A 24,838-nucleotide genomic window follows, 5' to 3' on the forward strand; every position below is an offset into this window, starting at 1 on the left:
AACACTACCATTGACAGCAACGGCCTGACAATTGAGTGATGGGAGGCCTCTGAGGTGGCAATAGTACCAGCTGACCGTACTTTGGCATGGTGTCCCAGCAAGCCAATCCACCCCTGGGTGGCATGGAGAAAGGCAGAGGGGTCATGGAGACAGAGGGGTCATGGAGACAGGCAGAGGGGACATAGAGAGCATGGAAACAGAGGCAGGGTGGTCATGGGGACAGGCATGGGGGGCATGGAGACAGGTTGATGAGGGCATGGTAATAGGTGGAGGTGGCATAGAGACAGGCATCAGTAGCTGGAAGGCCATAAAAGAGAAGCGGGACCCACTGCACACTTTGTCTGCACTTTGACGAGGAGACAATATTGAGGAGAGGAATGGGCCATGCACTGTGTGCTGGGGTTATATAGACTCTGCCCCTGCTGCTGCCCTGCTCAAACATCCCCAGCCTCTTCCCATCGATGTCTCCTCCCCAACCCTGTGTGCGGTGTACTCACTATGGCTGCCGCTGCAGAACATATCTTTGAGGAGGACGGGAGGTCCTCTGAGTCATCCGGGTATCAGAGAACCACTGCACCCAACAGTCACATCGTTGCGGGGCTACACCCCGCCATATTGCTTTGCCTTTTATTGAGGTACATGCTCTATGCCTGAATTGATCCATTTAGCACGCCAGCGCTACCCGAATCCGCACTTCCGGGTAGCGCTGGCCGCGCTGTTATCCTCTGACGGACACTAGAGGTACTGCAATACCTCTAGTGTCTGTCTCCTCCAAGGGGCGGCCATTTTTGAAGAGGCCATCGCTTTACATTGGAGCCGCTAGGAAGCCTGCTTTTTTCGGCTGGACCCGGAGGCGGCGTCTGCGGCGGTGGGGGTCAGCCAAGCCCAGTACATACCGGCCCGGGGGGCATATGGCACCCTGCCCCCCCGGCCCAGCCCGCCCCTGGGGACTGCTATGTGCCTGTTTTCTCTAGCAGTGGTTCTAATAAACAAATTGGATACAACTCCTAGTGTCCATCACTGTAAAACTGTCGCCTCTGTACCGCCACCACTATGAATTGGGAAAAGTGGTTATTAATATTAAATACCAGTTACTAACAGATTAGGGCTTAATATTAGAAATGTGTGCAGACCCCTATGTTTTGATTTTGGTTTCAATTCATGATCGTGTTTTTGTTTTGCCAAAACTACCCTCAAGTGCTTTAGTTCAGATTCAGTTATTGGTTCTGTTTTAAATTTCTTTAAAATCAATAAAAACAGGTAAAATAATTTTAATGTGAACCTGTTTACATGCAATCCAAAACCAGAGTTCTGTTTTTAAATCTGAGTTCCAATCTGACAACAAACCGAAGCCAGAACACTCTTCCAACCAGAACTCCAAAATTATTATGAGTTGGGACTAGATTTAACTCTGATCCACTAAATTAAGTTGTGTTGTATTTCAGAAAACCAAAGTGCACCACTCTAGTGAATAAGCAATATTTTGTGACTCAATTTGTTATCACTATATATATATATATTTATATACAGTATAAAAGGCTACATCCTCCTCACGTTTTTTAAGTGTGAAGTTCCACCAGTGACCACCCAACAGACCATATTACTCCTTAACAGAAAGTGAAACCAAAATTATATTTTTCAAATTTTCTGGATATGAACAGAGGGAGCTGTGAAGACAGAGATTGGATGTAGGAGCAGATACAGACTAAGCCGTAATTTTGATGGGCTTTTAACTAGTATAAATGTGTAATAAAAAATTCACTACAAATACTCTCTAAACTTGTCTGTATTTATGATCTGTATTGAAGTATTCTGTGGGACCATGTTGAGTAATAATGAATGTTATGTACTGACATCCAGACCAATTATAAATCGTTTATACTTTTTCTAGACAAAGGAATTGAATGCGCTCCAGCTTACAGTCCACCGAACGCTAAAATTCTTAAGACACAGAAAAAATATTACAGTGATGATACAGTTGAGATAGAGTGTGATACTGGCTATAAAATGCATGGTTCTGCTTCTATTCAGTGTCAGAATGGAGTATGGGAATCTCCGCCTCAGTGCATCCGTAAGTGATTACTTTATTATAGTTCCTATCTCTGCCTATTATATAAATACAATCATAAATGTCAAAATTTTTTAGCCTAAATGTTTTTAACCAGTGTTGTGTTATACTGTAGTTACACAGATAACCTTATGTTTATGAAACTTGTGCTTGCAAAATACAGATGTGTCCTTAAACAGCTGAGTGCCTTGTTTGCTACTTTAGCTAAAAATTATAAAGATTTAGGGTGGGATGTATTAAAATACATCGCCGCCCTTCGCGCCCCCCCCCCCCCCCCCCGCCGCGATGCCAGCGCATATGTACACACGGTGACGGAGGCCCCCCACGATACCTGTACTGTGGTGTGTGGGGGGTCTACGTCACCTTCCTGACGCCTCCTGCTCCCCTCACGTCGGGGACAGCTAAGCAGGCTGTCCCCAGCGGCTCCTCCTCCCCCCTGCAGCCGGAAGGATGTCCGGCTGCTTCACTAGGGGGAGGAGTGGTTTACCTTCCGGGGTCCAGGAGGACCTTTCAGGAAGGTAAGCCGGAGGGGGGGTCGGCGAGGCGGCGGGTTATAGGCTTCTATAGGGTATCGCCACCCAAAGGTGGCGATACCCTACAATGCGGTATCGGTGCGGACGGGTACATAGGAAAATGCGGTAAACCGGGGTTTTACCGCATTTTCAGTTTGATACATTTCGCCCAAAGTCGATATCTGCATAATGAATGCAGTGTTTTATGGACAACACTGTAAAGCCCCATACACTTACCCCCCACCAATGCCTATATAGGTGGTGGCGGGGGCCCGGCAGGGGAGGGAGTTTGGCTTCAGCAAGTTCATATACACTTGCCAGTGCTGGGTGCAAGGGGGGCCACGGTGGAGTGAGCGACGATCATGCGTGGCATGGCTGTTGTTAACAAGGACTCCCTCATCCAAACATGTCTGGGCGAGAGAGGGGGTTGCTAATGACTCACAGGTTAATGACTCACGGGAACGTGAATCAATAACGACATGGAGTGTACAGAGAAGGTGATATTGTTCACAATATCACGTACAAAGTTATTTCTGATCGGTATTCTGAACAATACCACCTAGTGTTTATGGGGCTTAACATACATTTCTTAATCAGTTACAGACATGATCACACACATAAACATTTAGCTTTTTGCTGTTACATATTTATTTTTGTTACATTTTCATTTAAAATATATAATATATGTAATTATTTTATAACTAGGAATTCACTTCAAGAAAGCCACAGTATTTGTAATATTAGCAAAGAGAACTAGGTGTTTGCATACTTTTACACTTTTAGCTTTGGGCAGGAATGCCTTTACATTACCTTTTGGTTGTTGTGAGTAAACATACTGTAGGACCTGATTCAGACCTGTTTGCTAAGTGCGGCCCCACCAAACATTGTGGAAGGGGACCTTAATCTGCCCGCTATAAGCTGGTCTGAATCAGCCCCATAGATTGCTAGTGATCATCATCAATAGACCAAAGTACTTACAGTGAGTGCACTGTTAGTAGCATTCTGCAGCATGTCCCTCATCGTACTGCAGGTACAGATTACAGAGGATGATGCTGACAAAGGGCCTTATTCATATCTGAGCTCAGTACAAATTTGTTCGAAAAATGGGCAAAACCATGTGCACTGCAGGTCGAGCAGATATAACATGTATAGAGAGAGTTATTTTGTTTCTGTGCAGGGTAAATACGTGCTGCATTATTTTTACACTACAATTTAGATTTCAGTTTCAGCACACTCCACCCAACTTTAACTCTCTTTGCACAGGTTAGATCTGCCCCACCTGCAGTGCACATGGTTTTGTCCATTTTCCAAACAAATTTGTACTGAGCTCAGATCTGAATAAAGCCCAATGGGGCAGATGTATTAAGCCTTAACAAGAGATAAATGCAAGGGTGATAAAGAGAGATAAATGTCCAGCCAATCACATGATCACTGCCATGTTCTAGGTTACTGGACGTTTATCTCTCCTTATCACACTTGCATTTATCTCATGTTAAGGCTTAACACATCTGCCCCAATGTGTGGGAGCGCACATAATTGGCTACATAAAGCATACACACTAGACAATATTTTGGCTGTTCAGAGCTGGCGGTTTCAGCAGAGTCATATTGTCCAGTGTGTTCCCAGCATAAACCTTTATTTCTACAAATTCTCACCTTTAAGATTGACACTACATATGCCAAACAGTGCCGTATGTTGCACTATAGTGTGTCAATGTACACACAAACCATGCTCTATTTTTACCACTGTTCAGCATTCACACTATTGTAGTTGTTATGCTTAAATGTGATATTCTGTAGAAAAAAATATTATGTACAATGGCTTTTTAAAAATATATATATATATATTTACAAAAGCTGTGCTGTGATGTTGTTAACCACAGCATGTAGTGTATAGTGGTTGCAGCTTTCAGTTCATTGCACTGTGTTAATCCAACCCGCTGGCAGTTAAATTTCTGCCTCTCTGTGTCACTCCAAGCAGGGCAGCTGCTGCCGTCCATCTATAATTTACTACTAGGTGTCACAAGCATGTGTAGTGCCCCTCAGAACCTTAAGATCCCTAATGTTGTGGCCCAGTACAAGTGTACCCTTTGTACCCTACTTTCACCGGGCATGAGTTTACATGGCCACCCTTTTTCCACAGTACCAACATCTAATTTCATAGAACTTGCTAATGGTATTATTATCCGAGTATAATTTTAATGTCATCTTATTTTGTGTCCCTCTCAAACTTTGTTTGTACTGTGGCACTGCAAACTTCATGTATTTAGCCAAGAATTCTAAGAACAGGTAGCTGGCCTCATTAGTTTTATGTGACACTGACTGTTTTAGAAAATATAAGGATCTGTTATTTCTCTCATTTAAACGTTTGATTGAGGTTTTTTACTAAAATGAAAGAAAAAAGGAAAGGGAGAACAAGCATTGCTATATTGTACCAATTTAGAAAATAATTTGTGATGGAAATTGGATGATCTTTACACAATTATTAAATAAAACATAGTACATAACAACACTAAATTAAAAACCATGGTATAGGTAAATTAATAAAAATATGAAAAACACTCACTTCCACAGATAAAGCAACATTGTTGGAGAGTCTGTTCCTTTTTGTACCCAAAGAGGATAACAGATAATTAATGGATAGTTACCGCCCCCTATACGTGCTGGCAAGAATGAATGTCCATAGAATGTCCAGGTAGTTGGCCCAATGCTGGAGATAATAACCAATATGGGGGCAGATGTATTAAGCCTTAACAAGAGATAAATGCAAGGGTGATAAGGAGAGATAAACGTCCAGCCAATCAGCTCTTTACTGACTTTTTTCAAACACAGCCTGTAACATGGCAGTTAGCAGGTTATTGGCTGGGCTTTTATCTCTCCTTATCACCCTTGGATTTATCTCTTGTTGAAGCTTAATACATATGCCCCATGGAGAGATGATAAAGGACAGTAGGTTGTTCAATCCTTAAATTTTCCAATTTCAGAATGAATCGCCTGAGGAGCGGTAGCAGTTGTTGTCTCTAGCTCCCCAATTGCAGGATCCTTTAGAGTTAATCAGGAAGGGGAGTCCTGGAGGGTTGGTTTGGACTACAATCCAAAGGAGTCTTTGATGGAAGATGGGTGTAGCAGCAATTACTGACTCGTTTCGTTACACGTGGTAGCTTTATCAGAGGTAGAGAGCTGCTTCATAGTGGCTGGGTATATACCCTAAATAACCAGGTCACATGACTACACAGTCTGGTTTAGATCATCCAATTAACTGAACTACATAATTACATAATCATTTTTACTAAAACAACCATATTTCATATGGTAAAGGGGCACAGGCCGGAGTGGCCTAAAATGGCTGACAGGCCAGGAAGGCGTAAAATGGCTGACAGGTCTCAAGATGACAAAGGCCTGGGGACTGAAGTTGGGCACAGGGCTAGGGTCTAAGGTTGGGTACAAGACTGTGGCCTGAGGTTGGGCACAGGCCTTGGGCCTGAGGTTGGGCACAGTCCTGGGGCCTGAGGTTGGGCACAGGCCTGAGGTTGGGCACAGGCCTGGGGTCTGAACTGGCACAGACCAGGGGCCTGGGAATCAAGGACCGGCCTGAGGCCTGAACAGGGAGCTCATGCCAGGGGTCTGGGAAAGGAGGCACAGGCCTTAGGCCTGAACTGGGAGCACAGGCCAGAGGCCTGAAAAAGGGGGCACAGACCAGAAGGGCCTGACTACCGCAGCACAGGCCTAAGGGGCCTGACTTATAACCCACAGGCCTAGCGCCTGAACACCTGGTGGTCTAGGCAGTGCCAGATTAAGCCTTCGGGGGGGGCCCGGGGCACTTTAGACAGGGGGGCCCCTTTGCACATGTCATTACTGGCTACAAACTGCATGGGAGAATATTACACTGTCAAAACACAGAGTAAAGGCAGTATAAACGTGGTCAATGGGTAACTGCAGGGGGCATATATATATATATATATATATATATATATATATATATATATATATATACATACATACATACCACATGAAAAGCCTGTGTTTGTCCCTTTGCACCTTACTCTGTAGGACTGTAGGAGACCTCACAGTCCCAGTGCTGCTTCTAATTAAAAATCCTCCCATGACTAGGCTGCTGCTGCTGTCCTCCACGGGCCTGAGAAGCATGTAATGAGCTCCACCAATCAGAGCTCAGCACAAACCTCTCAGCCTCTGCCCTCTTGTGCAAAGTGTCATGGGACTTAGTCAACTCCCAGCAATGCACTGCACTCTTGTGCAGTCAGTGTGCCTTGGCACCCAGTAGCGCACGCAGGGGGGGGTTCTGAGTACCCAGAAACCCCCCAGGAGTCTAACGACACTAGCCTGAAAGCTGAGGGTCCCCTCTTTCCATGGGTATAAGAATTAAAAAAATCGGCCCTTGGAAACCGGCGATATCTGACTTCAAAGCAGTGGTCCCATCCAAGCCTGTTAATTGTTCTTCCCAGTAAGATATTTCAGGTTCGCTCTGACTTAGAGTTTTTCTAAGGGTATATTCCAAAAGCTGGGACTCTCCCCCTTTGAAGGACACTAGTATCTTGTCTCTTCTAGTAAAAAAAAACAGAGATATCAGCCTTCCAGCAGCTGGTTACTGCTCCAGCTCCACACACCTGGTATGTATTTTTATATGCTCATTGACAGATTGCTTTGCCTCCTGAACTCTGATCCCCTAGTCCCCAATACCATTTGGTAGGTGGGATTCTTTCGTTTTTAATTCCATTTATATCTAAGAAATCTATTTCCGGAAACTGGAGATATCTGCAGTCAAGCAAGCTGTCCTCCCAGCAGAAAATTATGAATAATAAGCCCACTCCACTATACACCCCTCCTCTGCATATTAAACATCCTCTACCACCCTGGAAGTTATGTATCGGGGCCCCTTCATTCAGCCCAATGCCCTCTTCTCCCACCTCATCTCCCACCTCATCTCCCACCTCATCTCCCACTATCTGTGCAGTAAAGGGGTAATTAGTGGAAATTACTAATCCAGGCCCTACATGCTGAGCGGTTGATATAATACCCCCTACTACCTGCAGGACATCAAAGCTTCCCCCACCCCTACCGCTGGAGGATTGGTAGGGGCCCCAATACATTGTTATGCCCAGGGGCCTACACTGCTGTTGATGCCCCTGTATGTATATATATATATATGTATGTGTATATATATATATATTGTAAGACAGTGGCAGGGAAAGTCATAGACGGCAGGTACTTTTCCCCTAGAATCCTGTCTTATGGCATATAGACTGCAGGCTATTTCAATCTGTGTGGTAAGCTCCGGCTTACAAAGGGTGTTCTGTCCTGGGCTGGTAATCAGGAGAACACCTGATTCTTTAAAAAGGAGTCAGCCCTCTCCTTAGTGCTCTCTCTCTCTCTCTGGGTGTTGGAGGCAGTAAGCTGCTGCTAGAGAGAGACAAGGCTGTAAGTACTGCATTACTTGATCTATATCTGCTGTGTGTGTCCAGTGTCACATAGTGTGGCCCTGGTATAGAGAGGGACGTTTATTCTGTTTAGTTAGAGCTCAGACGAGCAGGTTTTTGTTTTCTGTTTTGCCTGAAGTGTAAAGGCTGTTGTTAGTTTCTTGCTCTGAGTGCTGCAATAAAACTCAGGCAAGCCCTGTTTTGGACCCAAGCCGTGATGTCACTGTCTAAGTCTGTGCCAAATCCTCACCTGTGCCTACCCGTTTGATGCTAAAACCCCACATATGGTGGAGAATGCGAGCAAGCATCTCACTTAAAGAGACATACATCGAACTATAGGACTTTTGCTACAGCAAGCTGGAAGTTGTTGCTAAAGGCAACCAGCCACAAGTGAGTGTCTGGAGTGCACTGATACTTGCATGTCCTGGCTAAAGGCTGCTGTAACACTGCAACAGGAGACTGTTAAAATGGAGGACCTTTTAAAACACTTGGTGCAGGCAAATGAGCTGCAGCGGCAGGCCAACGCACATCAGCAAAAGGTGCATGAGGAGGCCATGCGTGCCCAGGCTGAAACCAATGTCTTGCTGCTTGAATCCAACAGACTAGCCTTAAAGGAACAGCAGCAAATTAATCTGCAATTACAAGAGCAAATACAGAATGTGGCTAAGAGTGTGGCGCAGAGTGTGCAAACACCCCAACCCTTGCTTCCAACCACACGGGCTGCAGTACAGAAATCTCTGCAAAAGATGACTCTCACGGATGATGTAGAGGCCTTTCTTGCGGTGTTTGAACGTGTAGCAGAGCGTGAACAGTTACCCGTGGATCAATGGGCAGGTGTGGTAGCACCTTTTCTAACTGGAGAACCACAAAAGGCGTATTTTGATCTGAGTGAGCAGGATGCTAACGACTACGCGAAACTCAAGGGAGAGATCCTTGCTCGCTTAGGCGTAAACATGAGTGTGCGTGCCCGGAAGGTGCATAACTGGACTTTTTCTGAACAGTTACCTGCGCGGTCCCAAATGTATGACCTGGTCCACCTGGTAAAGAAATGGCTACAGCCAGAGGAGTCTACACCAGCGCAGATCGTGGAGAGAGTCGTGCTGGACAAGTATCGTTGTTCCTTACCTCCAAAGGTTCAGCGCTGGGTCGGTCAGGGCGACCCTAATGATGCCGAGGGGCTTGTCAACTTGGTTGAGAGGTACAGAGCTACTGAAAATCTACTCCAAGAAGTGCCTCCTGGACATTCCACCCTCAAGAACAGCAAAGCGGCCGGATCATCTGGTAAGACTGTTCCGTTTACTAGAGGGGTGAATAATGTTGTAAAGGGAGGTGGCCTAGATGGGGAACAAACAGTGGAGAGGCGTTCCCAAGGGACAGTAGGGTCCAAACCTGGGTCGCAAAAAGACTGGGGCCGCATACAGTGTTGGCGTTGTCATGGACCTGGGCATATTGCTGCCAATTGCCCCCTTACTTCTGAGCCAATGGAGTGTGATACAGCCTGGCGAAGCTCTTTATATGCACGTTCTGTTTTCTCTGCTGAGACTGTGTCAGAAACTGGACAGCAAATATGTCATGTAAAGGTGGATGGTTATCCCGGGAGGGCTCTACTGGACTCTGGGAGTTTAGTTACACTCATCCATGCCAGCTTGGTAGACCCTGGGACACTCACAGGACGTTACATAGGGGTCTTGTGCATACATGGGGACACCAAGGAGTATCCCACAGCTTTAGTCCAGCTAAAGAGTACTTGTGGAACTGTGTCCCATGAAGTGGGCGTGGTAGAGACCCTGATGCATAATGTGATCCTGGGAAGAGACTTCCCATTGTTCTGGGACTTGTGGAAAAAGAATGTACACTGCACTAGAAATGATGTTAATAATAAGAATGTGTGCCCTGTGATTAGTCCTGAGCCTTTTGATCAGGATACTGAGGTTCAAACGGTAGGGGTGACCACTATTGAATCTGACCGTTTTCCCCTAGCTGTTCTTGCAGGTGAAGCTGAGGAGCAGGAAGAAGCGTGTGACATGCCTGAGCTAGAGATGTCACGTGATAATTTTGGGACTGCTCAACTTAGAGATCCCACCTTATTAAGAGCTAGGGAAAATCCTAAAGTCATAAATGGTGAGCCCCAATACCCCAATGCTGACAAAGAGTTCCCATATATGGCCATTAACCAGGATCTACTGTATCGGGTAGATAAAAAAGTGGGAAGTGTAAATTATAAAGTGTATCAACCAGGTAAACGGAAGCCAGAACAGTTGTACCATGTGAACTTAATTAAACCCTGGAAAGACAGAGAGACTCTGACAGCTGTAAGTGCCCCCTCTAGTGATAGCCCAGAGGTGCGGGTGTCAGAGACCCTGTCCAAATCCCAGAAGCAGGAAACTAAAGAGTTAGTACAAAGGAATTATGATGTGTTCTCAGAACTTCCAGGGCGCACCACAGCCATAAAACATGACATTGTCACCGAACCTGGAGTTCGGGTACGCTTAAAACCCTATAGAGTACCAGAAGCGCGTAGACAGGCCATATCTGGGGAGGTCCAAAAACGTTACCTGGGGTATGTTATCAGGAGAGGTATAATAAAGCCACAAATAAATAAAGTGGAGGCTATCCAAGACTGGCCTCGTCCTTCGACAAAAAAACAAGTCAGGGCTTTTTTGGGAATTCTGGGGTATTACCGTAGGTTCATTCCCCAGTTTGCAACCATGGCAGCGCCCCTAACCGATCTTACCAAAGGAGGTAGGGCAGTTATGGTCAGCTGGAACCCAGAGGCTGAAAGGGCATTCCAAGAATTAAAAGTGGCCCTTTGTAATCAACCAGTCCTGATCACTCCAGATTTTAAAAAAGAGTTTGTCGTACAGACTGATGCTTCTGATGTGGGACTAGGTGCTGTCCTCTCCCAAGAAGTTGGTGGAGAGGAACACCCGGTAACATATTTGAGCAGGAAGCTCACACCTACGGAGAGAAACTACAGTATAGTCGAGCGGGAGTGCTTAGCAATCAAGTGGGCCCTTGAATCCCTAAAGTACCATCTCTTAGGACGCTCCTTTAGATTAATCACTGACCACTCCCCTCTTACATGGATGTACCAAGCCAAAGAGAGAAATGCAAGGGTCATGAGATGGTTTCTCAATTTGCAAAATTTTAAATTTACAGTGGAACACAGAGCAGGAAGGCTTCAGGGTAATGCCGATGCCCTATCCCGAACATACTGCCAGTTGGCAGACAGTGTCCGACCCCACAGGTTCGAACAGAGGGGGAGGGTATGTAAGACAGTGGCAGGGAAAGTCATAGACGGCAGGTACTTTTCCCCTAGAATCCTGTCTTATGGCATATAGACTGCAGGCTATTTCAATCTGTGTGGTAAGCTCCGGCTTACAAAGGGTGTTCTGTCCTGGGCTGGTAATCAGGAGAACACCTGATTCTTTAAAAAGGAGTCAGCCCTCTCCTTAGTGCTCTCTCTCTCTCTCTGGGTGTTGGAGGCAGTAAGCTGCTGCTAGAGAGAGACAAGGCTGTAAGTACTGCATTACTTGATCTATATCTGCTGTGTGTGTCCAGTGTCACATAGTGTGGCCCTGGTATAGAGAGGGACGTTTATTCTGTTTAGTTAGAGCTCAGACGAGCAGGTTTTTGTTTTCTGTTTTGCCTGAAGTGTAAAGGCTGTTGTTAGTTTCTTGCTCTGAGTGCTGCAATAAAACTCAGGCAAGCCCTGTTTTGGACCCAAGCCGTGATGTCACTGTCTAAGTCTGTGCCAAATCCTCACCTGTGCCTACCCGTTTGATGCTAAAACCCCACAATATATATATATATATATATATATATATATATATATATATATATTTATATATATATTTTTTATTATTGATATTATTATTATTATTATTATTATTTATATACATTTGGTCTATCTACAATACTTTAACTGATCCGGCATATACTGGGTCACCTAAGTGTCCATCTCCGTTTCTGCACCATTAATCATTGTCACATTGGCAGATAGGTGAAGCTGCAGCACTACCCCACTCCCATGCACAAAACCTTTAGCTAAAAAAAATATATATATATATTTTTTTAAATACATGCCAACCACAAGGGCCCCCTAGCTAAAGGATGGCCCAGGGGTACTGACCCCTTTTGTCCCAGCTTTAATGCTTTAATAGGTGGCTAAAGTTAGGTTGTGGCAGCCCACGGCCAGTCACCTAGTAAACTGGGAGAGGCTGAAGCAGGGAGCTTTATTAGCTCTTTTGCATCCCACGTGCTGCAGGCCTCTCCGGCCCTCTCTTAATTGGCTGCCCAGCCGCGAGCGCTGCTTGGCTTGTGCTCACACTGGGCGCGCCAATCAAAATACTGTGAACCTATTGGAGGAACTTTAATACTCTCAGATGCAAGTTCCTCTAGGCCTGGGACCCCGGGCTGTCTGTTGAGGAAATCACGACAAGGCATCTGCGTTTCCATTACTCTCGCCCGGTCGATAGTGAATCTTGTAGCTGTATGTCGCCAGCCAAGCCACCCAACGTTCCAATGCACCAAGCTTTGCAGTGTCTAAGTATGCCAGGGGAATGTTGTCCGTAGATATCCACATGAGAAGCTGCCAGGTACTCTGCTAATTTTTTGGTCATGGCCCAGAGCACAGCCATCAGTTGTAACTTGAAGGAGCTGTAGTTGTCTGGGTTCTTTTCAGTCTTCCGCAAGCTCCGACTGTCATAGGCATCTTGTACTTGGGAAAGCAAAAACCCTAGCCCTTGCACATCATTGCACAAAATAAATGGCTTTTCGAAGTCTGCATAGCAAGTACCGGTGCTTCGGTGAGCATTTGCTTCAGGTACAGGAAGGCCACCTCTTTCGGATCACCCCAGGTCACAGCCTGTTTTTTGTTTGTGGTAGCTACACCAGGAGCAAGACATGCAATGGTTCGGCAATCTTAACAAAGTCTTTGTTAAAACGCCATTGGTAACCAACTATCCATAAGAAGGCGTGCAATTCGGTGACAGTAATGGAAGTCTTCCAGTCTTGTATGGCTGCAATTTTACTTAGTGTAGGACAAACTGTGACTCAGGACATGGCATGACTCAGATATTCCAGACTGTTCTTCAGGAGATGACACTTGCAGGGCTTTAGATTGAGTCCGTATTTCTCCAGACATTGCAGCACCAGATCCAACCGCATCAAAAGCTCTTCCAGGGTGGAGGCAAACACAATGATGTCATCCAAGTATATTAGAAGAGCTTCAAAGTTCAGGTCACCTCTACATCATCCGCTGGAAGGTAGCCAGAGCATTCATGAGTCCAAAAGGTAAATGCAGAAACTCAAACAACCCCATCAGTGTCGTGAAGGCGATCTTCTCTTGATCCTGTGTGGCAACTGCGACTAGCCAATATCCACTGGCTCGATCCAAGCAGGAAAAATACAGAGCATACCCAAGAGCCTCCAGGGACTCCTCAATCCTAGGCAATGGATAGGCATCCCAAAGGGTACAGCTGTTCAACTGATGGTAGTTCACACAGAACCAAATGGAAGCATCCTTCTTAAGCACTAGCACAATGGTGCAGCCCATGGACTCTTGCTCTCACAAATCACCTGATTCTCCAACATCTGACGCAACATTTTCTTCTTAACTTCCTGATAGAGTTTAGGTGGAATGGGCCGGTACCTCTCACGAATAGGAAGACTATCTCCAGTGCAGATCTCATACTTCAAGTCTTCGGTGTACCCAAGGTTCTCCTCATGCCAGGAAAACACCTTCCTCCTCTCCCACAGCATACGCTCTAGTTTTTGCTCCATCGCTGTGTCACATTCATCCAAGGAGACATCCATCTGTCCCCGATTTACCTGGCCACTCCCATCTTCATTGGGTTCTTCCTCCCCCAGGCTTACGGCCATAGACCATGACTCTTGCTCTTCAGAGTGAAGTAAGACTTGCTGCCCCCCCAAAAAAAACACTATCTCTTGCTCTGGCCATTATGGTAGCTGGGATTTTCTTGGTCTTGTCCAAGAGGTTACAGGTCAAACCAGCACCTTCCCATCCTCTACTACAGCTTATGTCCGAGCTAGGACACTGCCAGTCAATTCCCAAAAATCTGTTGGGTTCCACCTTCACCTCAAACCTGTCCAATTGCTGGTGGGTATGTACCCCAAGAAAAATAATGATCTTCTGCTATGGAGGTAGCTTTATCTGCTGATGATGACTGGTCCTGATAGTCCCCATGGATTCCTCTAACCTTCCATCCTCACAAATTTCCCCAACTTGCTGAAATGCCTGCTGCACCAGGCATGGACATCCAATTTCTTCCAATACTGTGGGCCTCTCTCCTGGGAAAAAATTTGATTGAGCTCCTGCAGGACATTCATACCGACTATCACTGGCCCATGACTGAGTCCTGCACTTCTGTCAACAAAAAATCTTTTCTTTCCCACTTCTTAACCACAGATCACAATCTCCATCGAAACCACCCCAATAACTGTAATAGGAAGGTTATTGGAGGCTGTAATGGTAATCCAGCTTTCCAGTACCACCTAACCCTTCAAATGGGAAGAATGCTCCAGGAAAGAGGCCTCTAACATGGTTGTTAACTGAGAACCGGTATCCAACAGGCACTTCTGTTCTTTACCTCCAAAACATCCAACCACAATGGGACACCCCCCCCCCCCACTAAGTCAGCTGAATGCACTTTGCTGCACCTCCTCCATCCATCTCCTCTGCAGGTGGTCCTGTAACTGCAAGGGACTCTAGTTTAAAGATGCACCCTCTCCCACCCCAGGCAATATGTCTAAACTGGCCGCAATGGTAATAATGATGGCCTCTGTCTTCCCTAGGATGAGCACCATGAACATTGACTCCTCATGTTCCCCTTACATTCGTCGGGAGGTACGGTCTTCTGAACCCCCGTGACCCCTCTGTCGATGGACTTGTTCTCATAACTGTGTGATATTTTCCTTCATTTCCAGGGTGGCTTTTGAGAATGCCAATTTTTAATCTTGGATGCAGGACTCTAAAGGATGCGGCTCTTACTGATCACTCGGACCGATACGGGAATCACTGTGGAGCCATGGCATACAGTCTGAAAGTGCCATCCCGATCCCAGGCAATAGCCTTGACCTGGACTTGATGGTATGTAAGCTTCTTGTCATTGCCAGTTTTATCCAACACAATCTGACACAGTGGGACATGCTGAAGTCCCAGTGCAAAGTGATCTCAATACCAGGGTTTTCTAGTTTCCCCAAACACTTGTGATCGTGCCTACCGATCTCTCCCAGCATTTCTTGCAGCATGTCAGCAAATTGGGGAATAGATTCATCCTCCCTCAGAACGCAGACGAACAGTCGCTACCAAAGTTATCCTGTGGATGAGGTGTTGCCGCAGATCCCAACAAGGATCAAAAGTATGTCAGCTAACATCTTTCTGTCCTCTTCTGGAACTAGGATGATGGACCACCAGGCTTCTCCATCCAATGTGCTTAATGCCAGTTGCTGCTGTAGCCCCTCAGGCACCCCATACAACTGGATAATCCCACCCAAACTTCTCCTACTCTCGCATGAAGTTGTATTAATTGAGTCTCTCATACGGCCGCGTGAGTGCGACTGACCGGCACTCAAGAACAGGACACACTCAGAGCGAAACTTACTTTGGCTATTCTTGTCACTTTATACAATGGAAATATAGTGTGACCAGCGCTCAACACAATGCTCAGGTTTGATAGACACTTACACTTAAATGTGTAATTGAGATATGTCCTTTCAGTCCTTATAGTTCTTTTAATAAAAGTAGCAGAACAAGATTTCTCTAAAATGAAAAAGATATCCAGTAGTGCAACACCTTCAGTGGCTTCTGATGAAGGACTTCTATGTCCGAAATCCATTGACCTGACGAGTCCCTGGCAGGAGGAGAATTGTTTTATGCCATACAGATGCACTTTTGGGAAAAAAAGCCATCCTGAATCTGCACTTCTTGACCTATCTGCTAGAGTATCTGGAAACTCCTAGGAGGTGGCAATAAGGAGCTGGGTGGTGAGACCAGACTGCTGCTGTGAAATTTGTTTTAATCACCAAGCTGGTGATGATATGCCTGTTTTTAAGGATGTTATGTGAGTGCAATGTAGGAATACATAATTTTTTCGTTTTAGAAAAATCTTGTTCTGCTACTTTTATTAAAAGAACTATATGGACTGAAAGGAAATATCTCAATTACATGTATGGCACCGGAGTTGGGCCAAACTTAATTTGCCCCTTCAAATATGGCTATTAAAGGTGAAGCCTTAGCATTTGCAGGTACTAGCCATCCTTTAGGACAGTTCAACAGAGGTAGCGTAGGCCATCCTAAACAGCGGTCACAGCCAAAATAATAACACTGGAGTAATCAATTAGGAGTAATACCAGACAGGTGATCATCCAAGGAACTGTTAGCAGCACAATGGTTGAAAAACAATGTATTTTCCATGTAAAAATGTTTAACATAATTACCGTGGCAGGTATATTGGCCATAAACATTTTTCCTTAGTTTGTTGACTTGCTCACAAGCTACTTCTTTTGTTAATTAAAGAAATAGATTTGTGTGATATTGCTGTTTTAATACAAATGATGTTTGATAATACGGTGTATGTATTTATTTATTTATTTATTCATATATTTATTTTTAAGAATTAAGAAATTGTAAAGCCCCACCTTCTATTACAAATGGAAAAAGTGCAGGCTCTAAACAAGTCTATGATTCTGGAAACACAGTGAAATTCAGCTGCAACACTGGTTACCTCATGACTGGGTCTGACACAAGTACTTGTGAAGATGGAAAGTGGACAACTTCACCTACATGCACAGGTAAAAGATGTTTAGAAAATAAATAAGCTTTATTCATTCTGCATACTATTAGAAATCAGTTTTATATTGACTTTAGTTTAATCTGTATGTGATACAACTTGTGCCTATTTTGTTTAGAGATTTTGAAAAATGCTTTACACACTAAAACAAGCAGATGACTGATGTTTGGCTTTTTGTTGGACCACAACTCCAATTGAGTTTTACTACTGTATAGGTGCTTAATTCTCCAAAAACACTAACAATAGTGTTGCCTGTGCCCAGGATTTCTTATACAGACCCACCTTAGTTAGTATAGTCCATGCTTTCTCAGTGATTGGTCTGTTTGCCTTTCATTCACACTATTCTGGGGGATATTCACAAAAAAAGTATTAAATAGGCGTATTTTGTATATAAAATACACCTATTTTATACATATTCGTATTTTTGGGATTTACTATCCCGAAAATACATAAATTCGTATTCATGGCACATTCATATTTGTATTTTATACAAATACGAATGTATAAGCCATCTGAAAATACGAATAGGAATCACCATTCAAAAGCATGGTGATTCCTAATTTACTAACTGGCCGTATTTTCAAGACGGACGGTTATTACCGGCAATTAGCGGGATATGGCCACTAATTGCCGTTAAAATACGGCTGGAAATTACGCTTCATTTTCCAGCCATATTTGGCTTTAGCCTGCATGGATCATTCAGATCCATGTAGGCTGCAGTGTGTACAAAATAGAAAAATAAATTTTAAAAAACGGCGTAGGGTCCCCCCCTCATGGGCATAACCAGTCCCAGGCTCACAGAGCCGGTCCTGGTTTAAAAAAATCAGGGAACAAACCGTGTAGGGTTCCCCTGTATTTTTTTAAAACCAGAACCAGGCCCAAGGACCGGTCCTGGTTCCTAAAACATGGCGGACAAAACAAGAACCAGCACCAGGCCCAGCCAGCATTGTAATGCCACAGCTGGGGGGAGACTTTTTATACAAGGCCAAAGCATTAACCCCCTGACCGGTCAGCCTGGGAAGGGGTTCTGGGGGAGTGGGGATCCACCCCATCCAGAATTTACCTAGGCAGGCTGAAGCCTGGGGCTGTCCCCGGTACCCCTGTGCAGTGGGTACCGGGCTGATAAATGTGTAAAAATTTGCATAAACTATTGTATATTGCTGTGGAACTATGAGTCCCAACAAACCTCCCGCATATGCAGGGACTTGGAGAACCACAAGTCCCAGCTTGCGGGGAATTAAAGGGCCCGCTGGAACTTTTAGTTCCACAGCAATACAAATAGTAAAATAAACACACTGACACACCAGAAAAATAAAACTTTATTCCATACATAGCCCTTACTTACCTATCTTGAGCCCGTAGGTCGCCATCCATCCATCCATCCTTAATAATAATTTGTCTTGCTGCCATTAGGTGCTGGAACATTTGGTATCAGCACCATTAGCTACTGAACTGCAATACTTGAATACGTGAAGTTCTCTGGTTGCTAAGTGGAGAAACTATACTCACTCTGTAGTTGCACCTGTTTGCTGATGACAGTTTGTTCTTTATCACCAACCCAGAGGCCTCACTGTCTTATTTCATTGGTGCCTGTCTATAGTAGGTTTTCTGCATGCACACATAAATGTAGAGATCTATATTGCACAAATATTTCCAACAGCACAGGGCATTTTCACAGCAGCAAGATACTGATTAGATCTTAATAATAATAATAATAATAATAATAATAATAATCCAGTTTAATTATATTATAATAAAATGCCACACAGCTTTTTGAGTCGATATTAGCTTCAACTTCAAGAAATATCATCAGGTAACATGTTTTTAAAATGATACAGATAGATGTACTTTGCTGAGCAGCTCAGAGTATGAATCCAAGGGCCTAATTCAGACCCGCTCGCTAGGCAGCATATATTCGCTGCCCAGTAAGTGGGTAAGCGCTGCCCAAAAACAGTGACTTGCAGTTAAATACAATAGAGGACAGGGTACATAAACATAGCTGCATCAGCATAAGTTTTTAACAAGGCGGCAGCCATTTCTGGAGGAACGTTTTTAGCCTATTCCAAATAGACGTCCAGACCGCATGTAATCTGCAGAGACCCTGCGCCATTGCGTCACCAACTCCCCCCCGCCGCCATTTGGACTGCGGTACTATGGTTCTATCACTTACGCAAACATACACATACACACATTGATGGCTGGTAACTAGTATAAATATTACACACACACAGTAGATTAATATATGTTTAATTTTTATTACATATTTATTTTATCAGATATTTATATCATGTAAAGTTTTGTGAAGGCAACATGTGTGCCTTATGTGCACCACAGTGATTTTATAAATACATAACTGGTTAACTTCTAGACAAACCTGTTGTGATATTCATGGAAACAGAAAATACAGCTGTGTCCTCATACACAGTGATATTATTTCATCCAAACAGTCCTTCCCAGCGCACCAAGGGTCTGACAGGTTTAATTGCACGGCTGCATTTTTGCAGTATGGGCGATTATCAAATGACCATGCATGCGTACCCCTGTGTGCACAGCTGTAAATGTGTTCACAGCCGTGTACATGGGAGGGGTCAATGCGGTTGGTGCAGCGGTGGAGCTGCATTTACCTGATTGCTGGGGCCCAAGTCTGCACCAAAATTTGCAATCTATTTGCAGAAATAAAACAAATGTAAGCAACAAAAGTCCCCTGTTAGAGTTCATTGATCAATAAGATGTGCAACATTTGTACATGTGTGTGTCCAAATGAGTGAATCTGTATCACAAAGTGCTACCATACAACTCCTGTAGCTTTTCTATTGTACGATGGGACTGATTCAGGTTGACTCCCTAAGCAATGTGAATTTGTTGCTTAGCGATTCATCCAACACCACCCGCCGAGTTAGCAAATGCCTGTCACCTGCTGCCGCATGTACATTCCCGGCGCATTGCGAATGGATGTTTAGAATAAGGGAGCGTGTGGGGGCGAAATCATTTGATAGTCGACAACCATCGAATGATTGTGCCACCTGATTACAAATATAAATTACAAAAACAAATAGATATTGGCGCTAAATCTTCTCAAACCCAATGTCTATTTTAAAACATATGGGGTATAGACCATATACACATCTGCAAGAATGCTGAATTATTAAATATGAGCAACCCCCTGTCTGCCCCCACCCCATTAATTGTGTACGGCTCGGTGACCATGCATGTCGCCAAAGTGATTCGCACAGTAGGCTGCCCATGCGTCATAATAGAACATGTGCATGCATAGTTCTCAAAACATCGGGACGGGGCAAACTTGCACAATTGCGATTAAACATTAACAAAAAACCCTTTATTTGCAACTTTGTTTAAAACGAATTCCTGCACAGTTAAAGGTGAAGCCCATTGACTATAGTACTGTCTGAGGGGTGTTTTGCTTCCTCTGTGATGCAAACAAGAAATAAGGAATTTGGTACTTACCGATAATTCCCTTTCACCGAATCAGCAGGAGACACTGCAGTCATTACATGTGGGGATAGAGTAGGTGTACTGGAGGAGTGGCACTTTAAGAAAACTTTACTGCTGCAGGCTCCTCCCTCCTCTATCCCCGCCCAGACCCCAGTCTTAGAAAAACTGTGTCCGAGAGGAGAAGAGAGACCAGGGCCTGCCCAGTAGGGAACGGAGCTAAAACATAGTTAAAACAGAGTTAGTAAACAATGCACATAACGTGAACATACTAACAAAACATAACACATAGGATTTTTGAAAAGTTCCCTATGTAATAATAATAACTATGCAACAAACATTGCAACAATAGAAAGAGCGTATCTTTCACACACACAAACCACACTAACATCATGGCAGGAGAACCAGTGCTGGGTGGGCGTGCAGTGTCTCCTGATTCGGTGAAAGGGAATTATCGGTAAGTACCAAATTCCTTATTTCACCTACATGCAGCAGGAGCCACTGCAGTCATTACATGTGGGGATACATACCCAAGCTTTTAAGTCCGGGCGGGAGAGCTCTGGGGCTCCTGTAACACTGCCCTACTAAAAGCCGTAGCCGAGCTGGCGAAGGTATCAAAACGATAAAACTTTGCAAACGTGCTAGATCCCGACCAGGTAGCCGCTTTGCACACTTGTGTCAAGGAGACACCTCTCGCCATGGACCAAGAAGTACTCACTGACCTCGTGGAGTGCGCTTACACTCCCGATGGTACTTTCTTTTGTGCATACAAGTAGGCTTCCCTAATTGTACAGCAAATCCATCTTGCCAGAGTCCTTTTTGACGCAGGCCAACCCCTCTTAAGTGCATCATAGAGCACAAAGAGGCAGTCAGATTTCCTCAGATGTTGGGTTCGCCTAACATAGACTTGTAAGGCTCTGACTACATCCAGAGAAGCCTCTTCTCCCTGAAGAACCGGTACAACAATAGGCTGGTTTACGTGAAATGCAGAAACCACCTTGGGAAGGAAATTCCTGCTAGTACGTAGTTCAGCCCGGTCCCTGTAAAAGGTAAGGAAAGGAGACTTACACGATAGGGCTCCTAATTCAGAAACCCTACGTGCTGAGGCCAAAGCCAGCAGCATCACCGTCTTCCAAGTCAGAAATTTGAGATCCGAGGTGTCCAATGGCTCAAAAACATCTGACTTTAAAAACTCTAGAACCACCAATAAATTCCATGGTTCCGTAGGAGCAGTGAACGGTGGTTGAAGTCGAAGTACCCCTTTCAAAAAGGTTTGTACCTCAGGAATCAGCGCTATCCTGCGATGAAAAAATACTGAGAGGGCTGAAATCTGGACCTTGAGAGAAGCAAGCTTCAAACCTGATGCAAGTCCCGCCTGCAGGAATTCAAGAAGTCTAGCCAGAGAAAAGATTGCCTTAGGCACCTTCCTGGCCTCGCACCAGCGGATGTATGACTTCCATATTCTATGGTAGTGAGACGCTGTTACATCCTTCCTTGCCTTAAGCATTGTAGGAATGACCGTTCCTGGTATACCTCTTCTCTTCAAAAGTTCGGCCTCAACCGCCATGCCGTCAAACGTAGACGAGGTAAGTCTGGGTAGACGAATGGACCTTGCTGCAGCAGGTCTTCTCGCAGCGGCAGGCGCCAAGGTTCCTCCCCCAACAGGTCCCTGAGGTCGGACTACCACGGACGCCTGGGCCAATCTGGAGCGATCAAGATGACTTCTGACGCTCCCCTCTTTATCCGTTTGAGTACCTTTTGAAGTAACGGAATAGGAGGGAAGAGATATACCAGGTCGAAATCCCAGGGAATGGAGAGGGCATCCACTGCCGCAGCCGCTGGATCCTGAGCCCTTGCACAATACTGCGGAAGTTTGTGATTCAGTCTGGATGCCATGAGATCTATCTGTGGCATCCCCCATCTCTGAACCAGTTGTTGGAAAACCTCCGGATGAAGGCCCCACTCTCCCGGGTGGAGATCCTGCCTGCTGAGGTAATCCGCCTCCCAATTTTCCACTCCTGGAATAAAGACTGCGGAGAAACCGGTGGTGTATGTCTCTGCCCAGGACAGAATTGGGCGGACTTCCCGCATGGCTGTCCTGCTCCTGGTGCCCCCTTGTCGGTTGATATAAGATACTGCCGTGATGTTGTCCGACTGTATCCTTACCGGCAAGCCGACAAGTAGGGGGTGGGCCTGAGCCAGTGCCAACCTGATAGCCCGTAACTCCAAGATGTTTATGGGTAACCGGGCTTCCTGGCTGGTACAAAGACCCTGGAAAGTGCGACCCAGCGTGACCGCACCCCAACCCCGAAGGCTGGCATCTGTGGTCACCATAGTCCAGACCTGAGACTGGAAGGAGCGACCCTTGGTAAGGTTGGATGTATCCAGCCACCACTGAAGAGAGAGTCGAGCTTCCTTGGAAAGAACAATGGTCTTGTGGATCTGAAGATGGGACCCCGACCATTGAGCCAGAAGATTGCCTTGGAAGGTCCTGGAATGAAACCTTCCGTAAGATAGGGCCTCGAAGGCTGCCACCATCAGGCCTAACAGCTTCGTGCATAAATGCACCGATACTCTGCGAGGCGTCAGAACCTGACGAACCCTCTGCTGGATAACTGTGACTTTGGATAATGGCAGAAAAACCCTTTCCTGGACAGTGTCGAACAACAGACCCAGGAACAAGATCACTTGTGTTGGTTCCAGCTGTGACTTTTTGAAGTTCAGGATCCATCCGTTCTGAACCAGGAAGTCGCAGGTAGTCCGGGCATCCTGTTGTAGCTTCTGAGGTGAAGATGCTTTTAGGAGTAGATCGTCCAGATAGGGCACAATCGTTATCCCCTGAATCCGAAGGGCTGATATCATGCAAGCCATAACCTTTGTGAAGGTTCTTGGAGCTGATGAAAGACCGAAAGGGAGTGCTCTGAACTGGTAATGCTGATTGCGAATAGCAAACCTGAGGAACCGATGGTGTGGTTCCCAGATCGGAATATGCAAATAGGCATCCTTTATGTCCAGAGATAAGAGAAACTCCCTTGGCTCCAGGCTTGCAATGACTGACCTTATGGATTCCATCTTGAACCTGTGGTACACGATGTAATCGTTGAGGTGCTTCAGATTGAGGATGGGTCTTACCGAACCGTCCGGCTTCGGTACTAGAAAAAGACTTGAGTAATAACCCAGCTTTTCCTGAGCTTTGGGGACAGGTATAATGACCCCTGCTTGTAAAAAACTTTGAATGGAGTTGACCAAAGCTGCTTGTGTTGTTGCTAAAGCAGGCAGGCCTGTTGTAAAAAATCTGTTCGGCGGAGCCTGAACAAACTCCAGTTTGTACCCGTGTTCCACAATCTGAAGCACCCAACTGTCTCGACAGTGAGACCTCCAGACGTTCTCGAAGTGGGATAACCATGCGCCCACTTTGGGGTCCCCCAAATGGGCGGGAAGCCCGTCATGCCACAGGTGTGTCTGCAACCTTGGGTTCTGCACGATGGGTAGAGGTAACTGCGGCTGTGGCACCTCTGCCACCTCTGCCTCTACGCCCTCGAAAGGACGAAAAGCCTCCCCTGGCACGTCCTCTGAATGAGACGCCCCCTCTAAAAGCCCGAAAGGACGGTGTAAATTGTCTTTTCGGCGGGGGAGTGGCCGAAGGAAGGAAGGTAGACTTACCTCCTGTAGCTTGAGCAATGAGCTTGTCAAGCTCAGGCCCAAACAACATATCTCCCGCATAAGGCAAAGCTTCTACTGCCTTTTTAATGTCGGCCTCCGCCTGCCAAGATCTTAACCAGATAGTACGTCTGGCCAATACAGCTGAAGCTGAGATTTTTGCACCTAACTCAGCTACATCTGAAGCAGCTTCTCCTGTATAGACAGCTGCATCCTTAACATACAGAGCCAGCTGTAGCAGTTCTTCACGGGGCCTACCGCTCTGTAAACCCAAAGCAAGCTCTTCAGCCCATTTCTCCATGGCCTTACTGACCCAGGCTGAAGCTAAGGCTGGTCTGAGTAAGACCCCTGCCGTGGTATAAATAGCTTTTACCGTGGTCTCAAGACGACGGTCAGGAGCCTCCTTTAGAGCCACAGCAGCCGGAACTGGAAGCGTGGTTCGCTTGGAGAGCCTGGACAGCGAGACATCAGCTGGAGGCGGAGTCTCCCATTTTTCCCTAGATTCAGGAGAAAAAGGGTAAAGTAGCTTCATGCGCCTAGACAATTGGAATTTTCTGTCTGGCGTTTTCCATACATTAATAAGAGGTCTGTCCAATTCAGCCAAATCAGGGAAAGTAACCTGCTGCTTTTGTGTCCGACCAAATATGGACAAAGGAACAGGAGCATCCTCCTCCACCAAATTAAGTGTGGTGCGAACAGCCTGAATCAGGCCCTCTACCCCCTGAGGATCATTACGCTGTAGCGCCTCATCCTGAATGTGTTCAGGTTCATCTACCTGAAGTAAATCTACATCCTCATCCCCATCAGTATCAATATCAGCTCCCTGTATTGAACCTATGGGAGATCTAGGACGTTTTTGTGGAGGGCGTGAAGGGCCAGCCACTGGGTTGGACCCAGAGGC

At 45.5% G+C, this 24,838-nt stretch overlaps 1 protein-coding gene across 1 annotated transcript in view; it reads left to right on the forward strand.

The window, feature by feature from the left end:
- The window catches only part of LOC146026279 (coagulation factor XIII B chain-like), a 269,367-nt gene that overhangs the window by 173,611 nt on the left and 70,918 nt on the right, over window positions 1-24,838 (forward strand). Inside the window, exons 8-9 of the mRNA XM_083156812.1 lie at window positions 1,892-2,071; window positions 16,652-16,828. Coding sequence (XP_083012938.1) covers window positions 1,892-2,071; window positions 16,652-16,828 — 357 coding nt within the window. The remainder of the gene's footprint in view (window positions 1-1,891; window positions 2,072-16,651; window positions 16,829-24,838) is intronic.

This window comes from Crinia signifera, chromosome 8 (assembly GCF_055691185.1).
Source record: "Crinia signifera chromosome 8, ASM5569118v1, whole genome shotgun sequence".
NCBI lineage: Eukaryota > Metazoa > Chordata > Amphibia > Anura > Myobatrachidae > Crinia > Crinia signifera.